Here is a 14963-nt window from a genome sequence, read left to right as displayed (position 1 = left end):
AAAACTGATTATTGGACTGGGCACTGTGCAGGAAATTATGCAGGGGGGAGTAAGTCCTATGCTAGCTGCAGGGATGAGCTACGCTAGTGACAGGATCTTACTGTCTTACATCCCAGGCACGCTCACAGGGCATGATTCTCCTATCTGCGGGATGGGTTTTTTATTTCCGGAATTCTGCTTTGTGCTCAGGAATCCTTCTGGCATTACTGAGGTCCCGGGGTGTGTAGGGGGAGTTAAATACTAGAATTGAGATATATCCTGAAGATCAGAGAAGGGAGTCTGCCTGTGTCAGGTGGGGATGCGTCTTCTCCTTGGTGCGTGTGTCTGTAATGCCTATTACCAGCTCTAAGAAATGCATGTATTCATCAGAAGGAGAAAATATCCCTTTGTGTTTATTCTTATTTAACATTGTTTACACAGAAAATGGAGAAACGCATCTTTAACCGTCATGTACTATTTAAAATTATGTCAGTACACCACGCAGTGCTCATTCTGTAAACATCTACTCCACCATGTGGTCTCTGAGAGCTAATGCTGTTTTGCTGGGTATGGCCACTTGTGTTCTGCCTGAAGCACACTGCAGTGGTTACGTTAAATAGCCTTTGTGAAGGTTTCCAGAGCTCTAAATTAAAAATGCAGAACGCTGGGGAGGGGGAGAGAGAGATGGGAGGGGGGATTCTCTGTAGCTGGAGTCTTAGGATGTCTTGCTACCTAATTGCCTTAGAACATGAGGGCTTGAATGAATCCTCTTTAATGAATAATAGGCAAATGTATAAATCGCAAGCCCCAAGCACCCAAATGGTGAAATGCACACTAATGAAGACTCTGACTTCGATGGCAGGTGTAGAGTTGATTTGTAAAATGTCATGAATATATCGGATTTAAAATGATATATTTATTAAAAGAAGCGAGTCTTCCATGTGTTCCCCTTGTATTCACTCTCTCATACTGCACACCTACTCTTCCTGCATGATATTGCAGGCTGCAGTCTCACAGCAGTTTCTTGCTATAACTCTTGCTTCGAAGAAGTGCAACAATAGAGACCAATTACCCTCTGTCTCCACTCTTATTGCAATAAGCCTTGAGGAAAAAAAAAAAGTGAGTGCACCTCCTCCCCCCACTATGTTTTCAATTTCAAATCCTAACCCTGTTGGTAGTGCCATTTGTGGATTTGAACTGCCTGGCTTTGTGCGCGGCATTATCTGGAGATTCACCTGGTACTGATCCAATGAACCAACGCAACCTTACAAAGCTGAAGGGAAGAGTGTAGAGTTCTCTTTGTAATAAACCACATGCCATGAAAAAGGATTTCTTTAACTCCTTTCCTCCATTATTCTCCATATCTCACCTTGTGGAAATGGGTCTGTTAGTGAGAGACTTATACTCACATAGCAGGAAAAATGAACAGGGGAGGGAGAACTGTAGCGAAAGGAAGGCAGAGTTCCTGGAGGTTTCTGTAACTTGGGGATTCCAGAAAGGAGAGGCACAGCCTGAAAGAACAGGAAGCAGCCCTAAAAATAAACCAGCATAGGCCTTGGTACTAAACCTTACTCAGTTCTAGAAAAGGACAAGGATGTTTTCATTAAAGCAGCTGCATACTTAAAACCAGTGATGAGTTAAGCCCCCAGAGCCAAAGAAGTTCTGTCCAGATAATTGCCCGGCAAGCTGAATGCTGGTCTTGAACATCTTTGGTTTTACTGAGTTGAGCTGGTAACCTCTTGAGATCTGGCTGCTTCCCAAGTAGGGAGGGATGAATACTGCAAAATGTTTCAGTTTCCATTTCAAATTTGAAACTCATTTGCTTTGACTGAATTTGCACTGTGTTTATGTAAATTTATAAACACTGTAATAAATTTATCTACTTATAGAAAACAGAAATTTTAGAAAAAGGCTGGAGAACATTTGTGAAGCGCAAATTCTAATTCCTCAAGTATAATCACAGAACCTGATTTAAATGTACATTCTATCACAAAGCAAAAACATAGTATGTCATCTGTATATCTAACAAACCCTAACAAACATAATCCAAAATTCAAACAATTGTTAACAGCTTAAATATTTTAAATTACATACATGCCCTTTTTTGTGTCAGCAATGACTGTGACACACGTTAGGTTTTCACAGTATGAATGAAGACCATAATCATGTAATAGTAAGTTTGCTACTTTGCTTGTTATAGAAAGCTCACCTACTTCTGATTACACTTTTTTCTGAACTGTACAAGTCTGTGCCAGCACATCACTCTTAGCTGGCTCTGTGCCAATATTACCTGCCGCATTAATAAGACCGTTCATGGGCACGGCCTTTAAACCTCATGGAATGGCGTATACCCCAGTGTCCTTACTCTGGAAATGTTCACCTGCTTCAACCCTCACTAATCTTGAAGCTGCTTTTGTCTTCCTTTGCACCTCCTGGAGTCTGTAATGTCTGCTGTTTTGCTCTCCTCCATAATCCCTTTCAAAGATCATCCTTAAACAGTACTTTTATATAATTCATGGGGATTTTCCCCTGTTAATTTTGTACTGAGCACATTAGTTTGTTTACTGCACAAAATAGACCTAATCTGTATAGGACAGGTTTGGAAGCCCTTTCTAAATCTAGGGAACACTTATAGTCACATGAGGAACTATACTGAAGCCAATGACAACACTTGCAGTCTGAGTAAGAGAGCTGGTCTCAACTATTGAAAGATCCTGTATTATACTGGAACACAGGTGTTTCCCATTGTAGAGTTGCTGTTTCCAGAGTATACCTATATTTCTACTTTGCCTACCCAGTGCTTGAAGCAGCAGGTAAACAGTTAAGCAATGGAAGCAGCAAGCAACGTATACTAGAAGTGAGATGGTTTAAGACTGGTAGGGGGAATTAAAAAGCAGTGCAAGATGCAATTTTTAAGTTATGCTGTTCAAGTTCTTGCATTGGAGGTATTAGTCGCAAGGGAGATCACATCAGCTGGGAGCAAGAGAATATAATGTATGCAGGTTCTGTAATAGGCACGTGGGAGATTCTTACCGTATGTTTTGGTCATGTCCTGATATATGTGAGCTTTGGGAGACAGTTCTACATGTAATAGAGTCAATAATCAAATCTGAAGTACCAAGGAACACAACTTGATGTTTCCTTAGAGAGACCACAAGTTTGCAACAGATGAATAAAAAGAGAATGTGGTAGATACAAATTTGTCTTTAGGCAAAAAGGAAAGGAAAAGAAGACTTAAAAATAGAGGGGGATAGAAAATTTTACGCTGTTCCCAGACTGCAAAGAAGTAGTAATGCCTACACCAGAAATTTAATTAATTGTTGTTACATTGATAAAGATGTGATATACCACATCAAAGACTAGCTAAATGATATTTGGAAATTAATTTGGGTTCCTATTAAATAGAGCTCAGAGGAGCTTCCCAAATGAATCCCTTGTTTGTCAAGCATTGCTTCTTTCTGTTTATCAAGTCTTCTCAAGTAAGGACAACTATTTTCAACTGTTCTTGTTGCTTGAAATGAACTGTAAGATTCATCACTAACCAGACGTTCATGGCAAATTCAAATATTGCAAATTGTAATGCCTTAGTATCTTGCAGAAATTAGATATTGCTTACTTATGTTCCCCATAGGGGTGGCTTAAAAGTTATCTAAAAAGTCCCAAACCCCAAATTTAATATTGACAATCATGCTTGAATTTAAAATTTGCTTTTGGTCCTCTGTAGCTTGGCCACTTCAGCATGCTTTGGAGATAAATATAATGGAATCAGAATATATTTATTCCCTGTAGTGTTATTAGTTTTAAGTGTTCTTAAAACAAAATGCAAATGGGACACTTTAGCCATATAGGGGAATATGATTTCAGGTTCTGATCTCTTAAGAAAGTGATCCTGTAGAGTGAGCATGCTGTTTTCTTGGGAACTGTGCCAAAATGTAGTAAGGCTCATGATGATCACCACATCACCACAGTTTCTGCTTTTGTTAAATGAAAACCTCATTCTTGTGATTCTGCTTTTATACTAGTTTTATCCCAGTGTAATTCCACCTATGTCTCTGGAACAGCTTCTGATTTTATATTAATGTCTGTGTGTTTAAAAGAAGATAGGTTTTAGTAGATCTGAGTGGAAAGAGTTTATGTGTATCTTATATAGTATGTTATGCTTTATGGTGGGATGGAGACAACTTTCAGAGTTGTCTGGAATTATAGCTGTTGGAATGTCCAGAGAAAAAATACACCTGTCCTCTAGACAAGCAGAAAAGTGACCACCAAGACAAGGAAGTGGCTTTCTCCACCACAGGGAGACATCTGGCTTGTCTGTACACCAAGTCAAGCAGTGATGGAGTTGCAGAGCTGTCAGTTGGGTGTTTGAACTCCCAGACAACCTGATAGTTGGGTAGTCTAAGGCCAAGGAGCACAGCAGGTCCTGCCTGCATAGCTTCCCATAAGAATTTTTACAAAAGAATGTCCCATTCACTTTGGGGTTTTTTATTCCTAGGAAAATACTCATTCATCATTTTTGGAAATTAATTTAATCCTCTGTTTTCATCCTCTCACTTTTCTTAGCATTTCACCTCTGTCTTAGTTTTTATTTGGGTTTGATGTAAGCAGTTACTTGTTTCAGCTGTTAGAGAAGTGAGGTGTTTTCCTTTCTTTTTGCCAATTAAACTTATGTTTTTAGGTCATCAGATTCTTAGAATTTTTGTTGAAGGATAACGCTACTGGAGTAAATCTCTATTGTTTGCATAGGTGTGTTTAAAAGATTAAGGCTGAACAGACATTCTTGTAATAGAGCAGGGATCAATGAAAGCTCTTCTCTTCTCAAGAAGCTTTAAGGCTTAACAGTGAGGTTGATTTTTTTGTTTGTTTGCTTTAAATATAGAGAAAGTTACACCTCTGCCTGGGTTTTTATTATTTGTGTGGTCTTCCGTAGAATTCCTGAGCAAGACCTACCCGAAGTTCACTGATCCCAAGCTCAGCTTGAGATGACAGAAAAGACTGCTCTCCCTGCTTGTATCAGTGGCCGCAGATTGCCTAAGTGACCTCTGCAGTAAACAAAGGACGCAATTTCCCTCTCCTGTTTGTGGCACTTACAGCTTTTTAATTTCTTCAGTGTTCACTCTAACAGCCCATTGAGTTTCAATGGGACTTCACAAAGAATGGGATATTATTCCATGGGACTGGGAGCAGCAGAGTCAAACTTAAGATAATGTACTGAGAGAGATATGAGTCAGGGCAGGAAGGAGAAGCCAAGGTGGCATACATGCTTCAATGCCCACAAGCTGTGATGGCAAATAAGCGTTTTAACTTGGTGTCTTGGTTGGCTAACTTGTGTAGGCAATTGCAGGAGGGGAAGAGACTTAGGCGCTGGGTTAGTGGAACAATTACATTCAGGCTTTAAATCCCTTAAGCACATACTTAACAGACATTGATTTCAATGCTTTTAACTGCTTTGCTGAGCCAAGGCCTAACTGAGGGCAAAGTAAAGGGCTGTTGTTGTGGTTTATGAATCATCCTCATAGCTATAGACCCCCAGCTAAAACATTGAAGAGAAGGGACCCTTGAAGGCCAAGCAGGCTCTTCCAGTGCCAGCGTGCCAAGCTGGCAAAAGGCAAAGGATACAGTGAGTGTATCTGTTGTGAGGAGGAAGAAGGCTGAATGACCCAAGATGTTTCAGTTGATGCTCTGCTGGTCACATTATTTCTAAAAAAGGCCATTGCTGCAGGCTTTCCTCATCCTCAGGGAAGCACTTGCCTTGTTTTTTCCATGAGAATAACTTGTTCAAATACATCAGACCTAACGCTGCAGCTGAAGCCAGAAGTGGCTGCAGCTCATATATGTCCTTTGTGTGTGTGTGTTTTTGTTTTTTGTGTGTGTGCAGGTGCTCTCTGATGGGGTTTGATTTAAACCGGCACTGGGCAAATCCATCTCCTTGGGCTCATCCCACACTGCATGGAGTGAAACAGCTCATCATTGAGATGTACAACAATCCGGTGAGTGAGGAAAAGTGATGCCAGAACAGCTACTTGCTGAGGTACCAACTCTCTCCCACTCTGGGTTTGTGCAAGATGCCGGTAACTATGATGTAGCTTAATCCAGTGGTAAACCAAAATAAGAGACAAGTAAGCAATCACCACCCCCGCCACATGAGATCAGGGAATATTTGCATCTTCTGTCACAGGAAGCATCAGAGTGGAGAAAGCAAGTGAAATGAAGTTTAGTCCAGATTAAATATGGAATAATTCTGAAAGCAGGGCCTAAATTCAGTCGAGCTGTTTTCATGATGTTCTGATCTAGATTCAAAACAGCAGACCCCCCCCAACTGAATTCCTAAATGGCATTGAATTACTGAATCCAGATCTCCGGCAGGGGTTGCTGTGTAGCATATAGAGCAGGAGAAGGATAATATTTGCAAATATTACATGAACATACATGCACACACTTATGCCCACTCAGAGAAGCAGAGGTGTTCTTGAAGGTGAAATCTTAGCTAATCAGAGGAGATGTACTGCAGAGAATATGGAGGAGTGGGAGGGAGGCAGACAGCTATTGAATGTTTGACATCAAAGTGCAGAAGGATTATTGAACGTGGCACCTAAGAAAAACTGCTGAAAAAAGATGGAGATGGGTAGGAAAAAATCACAGCCAAAAAAAAAAAAAAAGAAGCATTTTATAGATGATTATTTCTTCTCTATGGAATTTCTAGTATTTGTTCTTTCTTTTTACTTCCCATTACAGAGATGGCATTTGGCTCTTTAATTCCCTAAAATTTCAGTTTGCTTCTGATTTTTCTTTTAATCTTTCTGAGTGTGAAAAAGAGCCTGGTTTGCCTTGCTAATAAAGAAAGAGGTTCTTACCTGTGGCTACATCATGCATAGGATAAGAGCTCCTTTAATTTAACTCCTGCTTCTCCCAATACATCTTAATTGGACTTTTTATCTTCCAGCTAGTAGTAATACCTGTGCAAAAGGGGGTTTGGATACAAGGAAGATAGGTTAACAGATGAGGTCCTTATGTATGAAGTGGAATCCAGTTGCTTGGAAAATATTTTCTTAGACTGCTAATTGTTTGGCACAAAAATTTCTCTTTCTGTCCTGTTGGTGCAGCACCTAGCACTGTGTGCCTGTGACCAAGGCTCCTCAGCCCTATTATATTAGACTGATGATGATGAAAAGTACAGAAAGAAGCTTTACAACCAGCCCTGGTCTTTCCTCTGTTTCCTACCCCAAACAGCAAGACAATTTGCCTTCTAGATGATGGAAAGCGTGCAGGCTGCTTTGAGAAGAAAGGGGTTTTTCCAAGGATAGAGGTTCCTAAACATAAGAAGAAGGTTGGGTGTAGGGAAATGCTTCTGGCTAGTAAAGCAACAAATCCTGGCATATTAAAAGTCACTGTCAGTAATATAAAGCTAATATTAGGGGTAAAAAATTCTTTTCAGCTTTTTCCCATTCCTGGGAAGCTTTGAAAACTCTGGTAGTTTCCAGCTGCCCTATGTGCAAAGAATGAATTTATTTTCTGTGGTGTCTAAAGTGAAAAATCAAAAGAAATGTTTGAAATGTTGGTCTGAAATGGAAATTATTTTTCCTCTATCTCTGTGTCTACCCCCCCCTGCCCTCCCCAGCGATCAACCTGAGACAAACCAGTTCCAGTTCATTTCCTTACGAAGGAAAGAAAAAGGAGCCTTTCAAACACAAGTGTAATATTTAATTTTCAAGGTTATTTAATTATTATTATTTTTTAAATGCTATTTAGGCATCTTTTTTTTTTTTTTTAATTAAACCACCAGCAAAGTTCAGGTGACTCTTCAGAGTCCCCTTTCTCATTGAATTAGCTGCTCAACAAAAAAGCCTTCTTGTCTGGTTTTATCATCCCCTAGCCAATACCAGCCTTTCTGCCAGTTTTAGAGACCCTCAGCAGTACAATGCAGTATATGGGATTATTGTTTTTTTTCAGGCAATACCAGATCCCTAGTCTCCCTGATCCCAGTAATATTTGTGTGAACAGGCCATATCCAAAGTGCTGGGACAAAAGAGGAAAACATCCGAGGTGCCTCAGAGAGATGGTATGGTATGTGTGCTGTCCTGCTTTAGCAGTGACTGTTTTTGTTAAGTTCTTGAGCTAAAAAAAAACACCCCTCTCCTCCTGACAGAGTGCAAGAATAAAAACCTGCTTTGAATCACTTCAGGCTGCTAAAGATTTTAACTACTCTCCAGGTGTAGAGTGTAACTTTTAGATGAGCAATACATGATAGATGGTTGGCTGCATGCATAGGTGAACCAGTTGCTCTTGTCAAACTGCGACAGATCAGGGATTATGAACACATCTGTCCTGCCACCTTCTCCTCACTTGAAGTCTCCCCACACTGGGGAATGTGAAATGAAATAAAATGCAAAATAAAGTTCCCTGCAAAAGAACGTAATAAAAAACAACCTTCATCCCCCCCATTCTAGACAAGATCTGCTGTGAGAAGCTGTCCACAAGAGATTGGATTGTTTAAAGCAGAGGTAGTTCAGCTTCATGTTGCCATTGCAGAATGGCTCAGTGCAGGCCTTTTAGATGTATTCATTCCCTTAAATCATTTAAGGAAAATTAGCTGCCATAAGAGCATAAAACCACATTTTAAATATTGCTGTATAGGATGATTTTTCTTCTGCTGCTGCAGTATGGAAGATAAGCTGTATCCTTTGAAAAACGTTCATTCTGGAGCGGGGGGGAGATGACTGACGCAGTAATAAGTGAAGTGGTTTGAGGCGTACAGACAGTGTCATAGCTACAGTGATTCCAGCACTGAGTGGTCCAAAGCTAAGTGTTTACTGTAGTTACTGTATAGAAAGAAACCAAAGCACCTGTGGTTCTCTGTTCTGGGTTTTACAAAGTGCACTCGCTTTATTTTTAAAGCGTTTCAAATTCTGTTACAACTATATCATCTTTAGAAGGGAGTAGATGGATCAAGAAATAGGAGAACGATAGGAAGCTTTTGATCTCCATGTCACTGATTTTTGAAACAATCACTCTTGATGGTAAGTCACTGTCATTGTGTTGGTCTGTGTGAAGTGAGGGGATATTCTCAGCTGTTTCTAGTGGTGTCAGTCTTGCAGATCAGACTGAAGTGAAAGACTTGCTCTTTTAGATCAGCTGCTGTTGGCTGAAGATGTTTCTGTTCTGAAGTACCTTTCCCTCCATATGTCAGACATCACTGCCTCCCTACCTCTCCACCAGATGATATGTGTAAATGGTTCCCCTATCTATGCTGGAGCATGTTCACGGAATTAGCTCAGAACATGAATGTATTTTTTAAACCAACTCAGCTGACTTTTGTCTAAAGTACGTCAAAGGATGTTCATATGAACCATTCCAACAGTTGAACTGTGGGGCTGGGAAGTTCTGCTTGGGCATGACAACACTCTTCACAGAGAGAGCTGTTTGGAGAACCAATGTCTGTAGCCTAGGTAAGGAATCTAATAAAGCGTATAAGTGCAGCTAGATTTAAACATGTGAACAATCTGATTTGATTCATCAATGTTCCTTGTGTGCTTATGGTTAAGCAGGTGCTTTAATGTTTGACTGGGAGTAAGTGCTCAGCACTGGCAAGCTCAGGACATGGATGGTCTACAGAGATCAAACAGTCCTTACCTCTGGGGTAACATGAAGCCTGAGAGACAGAGAGCAGCATAACTGCTTAGTTGTTGGACAGGTTTCATGTGGCCATCCAGCACCTTTCCTGACAAGAAATGCACTCTTTAAAACAGACTTAATGAGTGAACTTAGGTAGCATGTTCAGCGTCAGCTCAGTCCCCTTGAGTATGTACATTGTGATACGGTCTTTAATCATAGGGGTTCGTGTTATTCTCTCAGCTAGACCCCTGCCTCATTAAGTTCTCCAAATGGAAAACTTTCACATAATAAGCAGCTATTCAGTGTTTTCTTTTAGCTTCACCGTTCATTGTGCAGACCTGTCCTGTATTTACTGTGTGCTATTCAGATCCTTCTCTGAGGCTAGAACCGTTAATCTCCTCGTGGGTTTTTTTGGGGGTTTGTTTTTTTTTTTTATTATTTTCCTCATTGCTATACCCTGGGAGCATTTCAGAAATGTTAATTAATTTGGGGGCAGGGAGGAGGGGGGAGACCCCTGTGAGAGACAAATAAGTTATCCTTGTATGGATAGGAAACAGGCAGTCAAAGTTATGATCAGAAGTACCTGCTCATTTGAGACAGATGGTTTAAGATGCCTGTGATCAGATGTGTTTCATGTCATTTACCAAAGCTTGATATATTCAGTGTCTCGTTTCTACCCCTTCCTTCTCCAAGGAAGACTGGGATAGAATATTTCTATCGTTTGGAGCTCTTAGAACCTAGAAGACAAGGAATAGGCAGCAACTGACCACTTGGGAAGAATCTTTTTCAAATGATTTTCCCTCCTTCAATGAAAATGCAAAGATGGGATGCAGTGCTCCCAGGCACTCTCATTGGAGCACTGTACTTCATCTTCTTGCATCCATCCTTCTTCTGTTCTGCCTGTTTTCCACCTCCTGTTGTCACTGAAGCTGTAGTCCTACATGCAAATGATTCCTGTGTTAGGCATTCTTCACATTGTGCCCTGAATGAGCTGGAGACCTGAACAAAAAGAAAAGAAAACAAAAAAACACTCACTTGGGGCATGCTCATTAATTATAATCTCCTTTGTCATGCACACATATACCAAAGTTTTAAATTATTTCTACATAGGCAACTTTTCTGTTTCCATCCCTGACTTTGGAGTGCTTGATGTTGCAGCCTTTGCATACTTTTAATAACATTCTGCATGAAAGTTTTCCTTGATTCAAAGCAAAACATACAGCTGAAATGAAGCCCCAGTGTGCTGAATTTTGAGTCATCTGCTGGGCTGGAACCTTTAGATCCACGACACAGACATCTGCCACAAGAGCTGATGAATTAACTGATAGAGGGTGACAATCTGCTATTGCTGTGGACTGGTGTGAGGGAGGGAAAGAGACACTGCCTGTGGGCTTTGTGGGTATCTGCTGACAACAGAATTAATAATAAGAAAGGATGAGTAAACATAATACTGGAGGCATGAGGGGGGAGATATTTAAGGCTGAGTGATACCTTTTATGTTTTTCAGAAGATTTTTTAAGATCCTATGTGCAGGCTTAGACTTAAACAGAAGCATATGTTTCCAATTTTTCTGTCTCTGAGGAGGCCTTGTTTTTGATCCAGGTAGGCTTCGGTGTGCAAGTAGTAAGACTACAGATGAATTCACATTCATCCAATAAGTCAATGTAACTCTGGATTCTTCAGCAGGTAACTACATTCCTTTCCATAAAGAGACTGTATCTACTTTCTTCCAAACATCTTGAACATACATTGTTCTGGTTCTGTGTTATCACCTGTCTCTAGACCCTTCTTTAGAGGCAGAAGGATATCCTTCACTAGGGCTGGCTCCCCTCAGTACATCATGCACCTTCACTACTGCAGAAAGATGGTAGAGGTAGCCTGGCCTAGGGAGAAGTCCTGATTTGATCTCTGAGTTCCAGCTTGTTGCTTTCTCTGCTGATAAACCCCGGTACCAGAAAGCAGGGGGAGTTGAATGTTGAGTGGTGTGTGAAGTAGGTTAGTGTAGCCAGCTGAAGGGAAACATTGTCTCCCTGAAAATACGTAACTCATTAGAGCTGACTGTATTACTCAGCTAAGTGGTTTCTCTAGGTTTTCCCATCATCATTGCCAACGAGTACAGGCTCAGCCCTTCCCTGTGCTCGCAGACTTTCTTTTCACCTTCTATTTCTTCCATTCTGGTACTGAGCTTTGTTCATCCCTGTCAGGAGATTACACGTGTTCTTACCACTCCAGGCCACTCTACATCTCTTTCAAAGGCATAATTCAGGTGTTAATGCTTGACAAAGGCTCCTAGTCGCTGCTCTCCTGCATGCTGCTCTGACTGCCCAATGTTGTCTTCAGACACTGTTTAGGCTGTCTACTGCCAAAGCTGTTGTTCAAGCCAATTCTTTTCTCAGCCTTCAGCAGCAGCATCTAGAGTGTACTATCAAGTATAGTAGCAGTTTTGACTGTGCAGGAGCCATGTTCAATGTGTGGCATTGCGGGAGTGCTCCATGGGCTGCACATCCAACCTCCAACTTTCTTCATTAGCCTGAGCTTTGGCAGTGATGGAAATCAGTATCTTTGTTTTTCTAGTATTCCTGGTTACAAAGGCAGTGCCATATTTTGAGGGAAGCATTTTGGTTCCATGGAAAACTAGGTCATGTGATGATGACTTAGAAACCTGTAACTGATATTTTACAGCTTGCAACTATCCATAATGGCAGCATTGCTTTAGTGACCTCCCATCCTCTCTGCCTTTGGCAGTGTTACATTCTTCACCAGACAACTCAACATTAAGAAAAACGCAGTTGGTCTCCAAGATGCATTTATTTTGCTGGAGCATGACATAAATTTTATTTTTGTCAGGCCTGCATATTTTGTCAGTCTTAGAGGCTCTACTTCCGCTCAAGTTGTGAAATGATGCTATTAGTATTATCATCAATGTGCTACTGGGTAGTTGACAAATAAACTATAATAACAGATTTTGCAAGGGTTTCACAACAAAATTGTACACTTTGGCTTCTTACAGTATAAGCCCACAAGTAGTATTATTTAATCTAACATTTGAATGACTGGAAACAATTGTTTTCTGATCAAAAGTTCTTCTTTTCCCTCATTATCTCCCCTGCTGCTGTTATAAGTTGGAGCATCAAAATGGAATATATTTCACGGGAAAATTATAAGCTGATCCTTATTCCAGCTGAAGCCAGTTTGGATGTTAATAAATGTTTGGAAGGGCTGTAGGTTGGGGTTTGGTATTGCTCAAAAATCACTCAGAGCCAAACAAGTCAGCTGAGGTCTGTATCATCTGGTATATGGAGTCATAACAGATTAACATAGGGTAATGAGATCTGTAGCATAACATGCTACCTCACTCCCTTCTTCTGTTAGCAGAGCTCTTAGACTTCCTTCCTCAGCTAAACAACACAATAGTACTAAATAATCTTTGTTAACACAAATACTGAATTTTAACAACCTACTAGGAAGTGATGTTCAGATAGTCCCTTAGATATCCTGGGCTGTCATTTGTACCTGATGGTCTTCACTCAGACGTGAAAACAGCTATCATCATGCATAATTTTTTGCCAATAATTCTCAACCAAATATAGTACATGTTATTCCGAGTTCTTCTCAGGCAAAATGGCCAGCATGCTGCCTCTTATTTCTCTTCTTCTGAAATTAGAAGAGATACTACCTCTTCTTATGCAGTATGTGTTCAACTATGCTAACCCTGTGGCTGCTTTCTGTAGCAGTGTTTTTGTTTGTGCCAGTTTGTTGATATTTCAGAAATGCCCTGCACAGCTCCTGTCTTGCAAGTCCAGTCCCTGTTGACTGAAGTGTGTAACTTTTTAGTATGGCAAATATAGTTCTTATTTAGGTTCTGTGTTGAACAAAACAATAGTAAGGGCAATCTTTCTTTCACTGGTGCTAGGGTGCGATTTAACAATGCAACATACTCATCGGTGTCTGATTCTGCAGCTTTTGCTTAGTAGGCACTTAGGATTTTTACTCTATCTCCTACCTTAGTGTTGGAACTAGCATAGTAAGAGTTACTAATGTTTGAGCTCACATTATACTTCATATAGACTATTTACAGGTATCCCCATTAAACTCTTTTTGTTGTCAAATATGAATGCATTGGGTATCTGCTGACAGAAATAAATGTAATGTGCATGATCAGTTTGTTAGCAGTGGTATTTTCTAATAAGCGATCTTGTGAGAGAGGGAGTAACAGTTAAGAATTCCTCAGTTTCTTTCGCTCAGTTTTAACAAATCTAATTCCAGTTTGTTCTCAAGTAAACCTCCTTTTCTTGATCTACTAATATGTTCTATGTTTCTGCTAGATAAAGCAGCTTCTGATCTTAACAGCTTCCTTCCCACAGCCCTTTGAACACACACAATATTATGAAAAACTTGCTAACAGCAGAGCTAGTTTGGCACTAGAATAGATTATTTGCAGGAGGTGCTGAATCTTTACCATTGGAAGGTTTTACAACAGGTATTTGTTGGGAAGGGTTTAGACAGAGTTAATTCCCTTTTGAGGCAGTCAAATGCACTCAATAACCTCTACAGATTTCCTTCTAATCTCCAATCAATCTTTGATCTTTGTCCCTTCTCTTTGATTTGTTTTCAGCATGTAAACTGCCTACATGTATATACTCATATATCTATATATATATACACACACATATAAAAGTGAATACATAATTCCTTTGATAACATCTTGGGAATTATTGACACTGTTAGATGCAGTCCTACCTGGAACTGTAAACTTCTTAAAGTGACAGTCATGGAAGGGGTGTGTTGTTCAGGCCACCCTCTGCTAATAGCCTTATTTTTTGCAAAGGCAAATTTATAATTTGGGAATTGTAAGCCACATTTCAGCTAAATTAGACAGGCTTCTTGGTTGGTTTGGTTTTGTTTTGATCACACTGATATGTTCATAATCTAGATCTGGACGATGCTTTGCTATACTTTTGTTAAATACTCTAGACTGTCCACAGAATGTGTCTACAGCTACCAAATTTCTCTCTGTTTGTACTCAACATGCTAATCATACCACTTGTAGTAGTAATCTGTTGATACAGGTTGTGGTTTCTTTAGTTGGTTGCGTATTTTTGCTATCCTCATTTGGTAATGTTTGTATCTAGAATAGGACAGTTTCGGCTAAAATTAATCTCCTAAAGAAGAATGAAGCATTTTAATCCCACAGACTACAGCCAAAATCTTTTTTTTCAACACAGTGATGGTCAGTTTTTGTTTGTACCTGATGCTTCTAATCTAAGCTGTTGTCCATTACACTCAGGCACCTGTTTGAAGCACTGTAGAGAAATTAGTGTGTGGCTCACTATCATATCTCTAGATAAGTACCCCTTTAGTTAGCTCTTTCA

At 40.1% G+C, this 14963-nt stretch overlaps 1 protein-coding gene across 2 annotated transcripts in view; it reads left to right on the top strand.

Annotated features, from left to right (window-relative positions):
- Positions 1-14963, top strand: part of LOC102050576 (BEN domain-containing protein 5) — a 965017-nt gene that overhangs the window by 796591 nt on the left and 153463 nt on the right. For both annotated transcript variants that reach the window (XM_055724205.1, XM_055724204.1), the window contains exon 9: positions 5858-5969. In XM_055724205.1, the coding sequence (XP_055580180.1) occupies positions 5858-5969 (112 nt within the window). The remainder of the gene's footprint in view (positions 1-5857; positions 5970-14963) is intronic.

Source organism: Falco cherrug, chromosome 12 (assembly GCF_023634085.1).
Source record: "Falco cherrug isolate bFalChe1 chromosome 12, bFalChe1.pri, whole genome shotgun sequence".
Classification (NCBI taxonomy): domain Eukaryota; kingdom Metazoa; phylum Chordata; class Aves; order Falconiformes; family Falconidae; genus Falco; species Falco cherrug.
The sequence above is the reverse complement of the archived record's forward strand: the minus strand, read 5'-3'. Positions and strand labels throughout refer to the sequence as shown.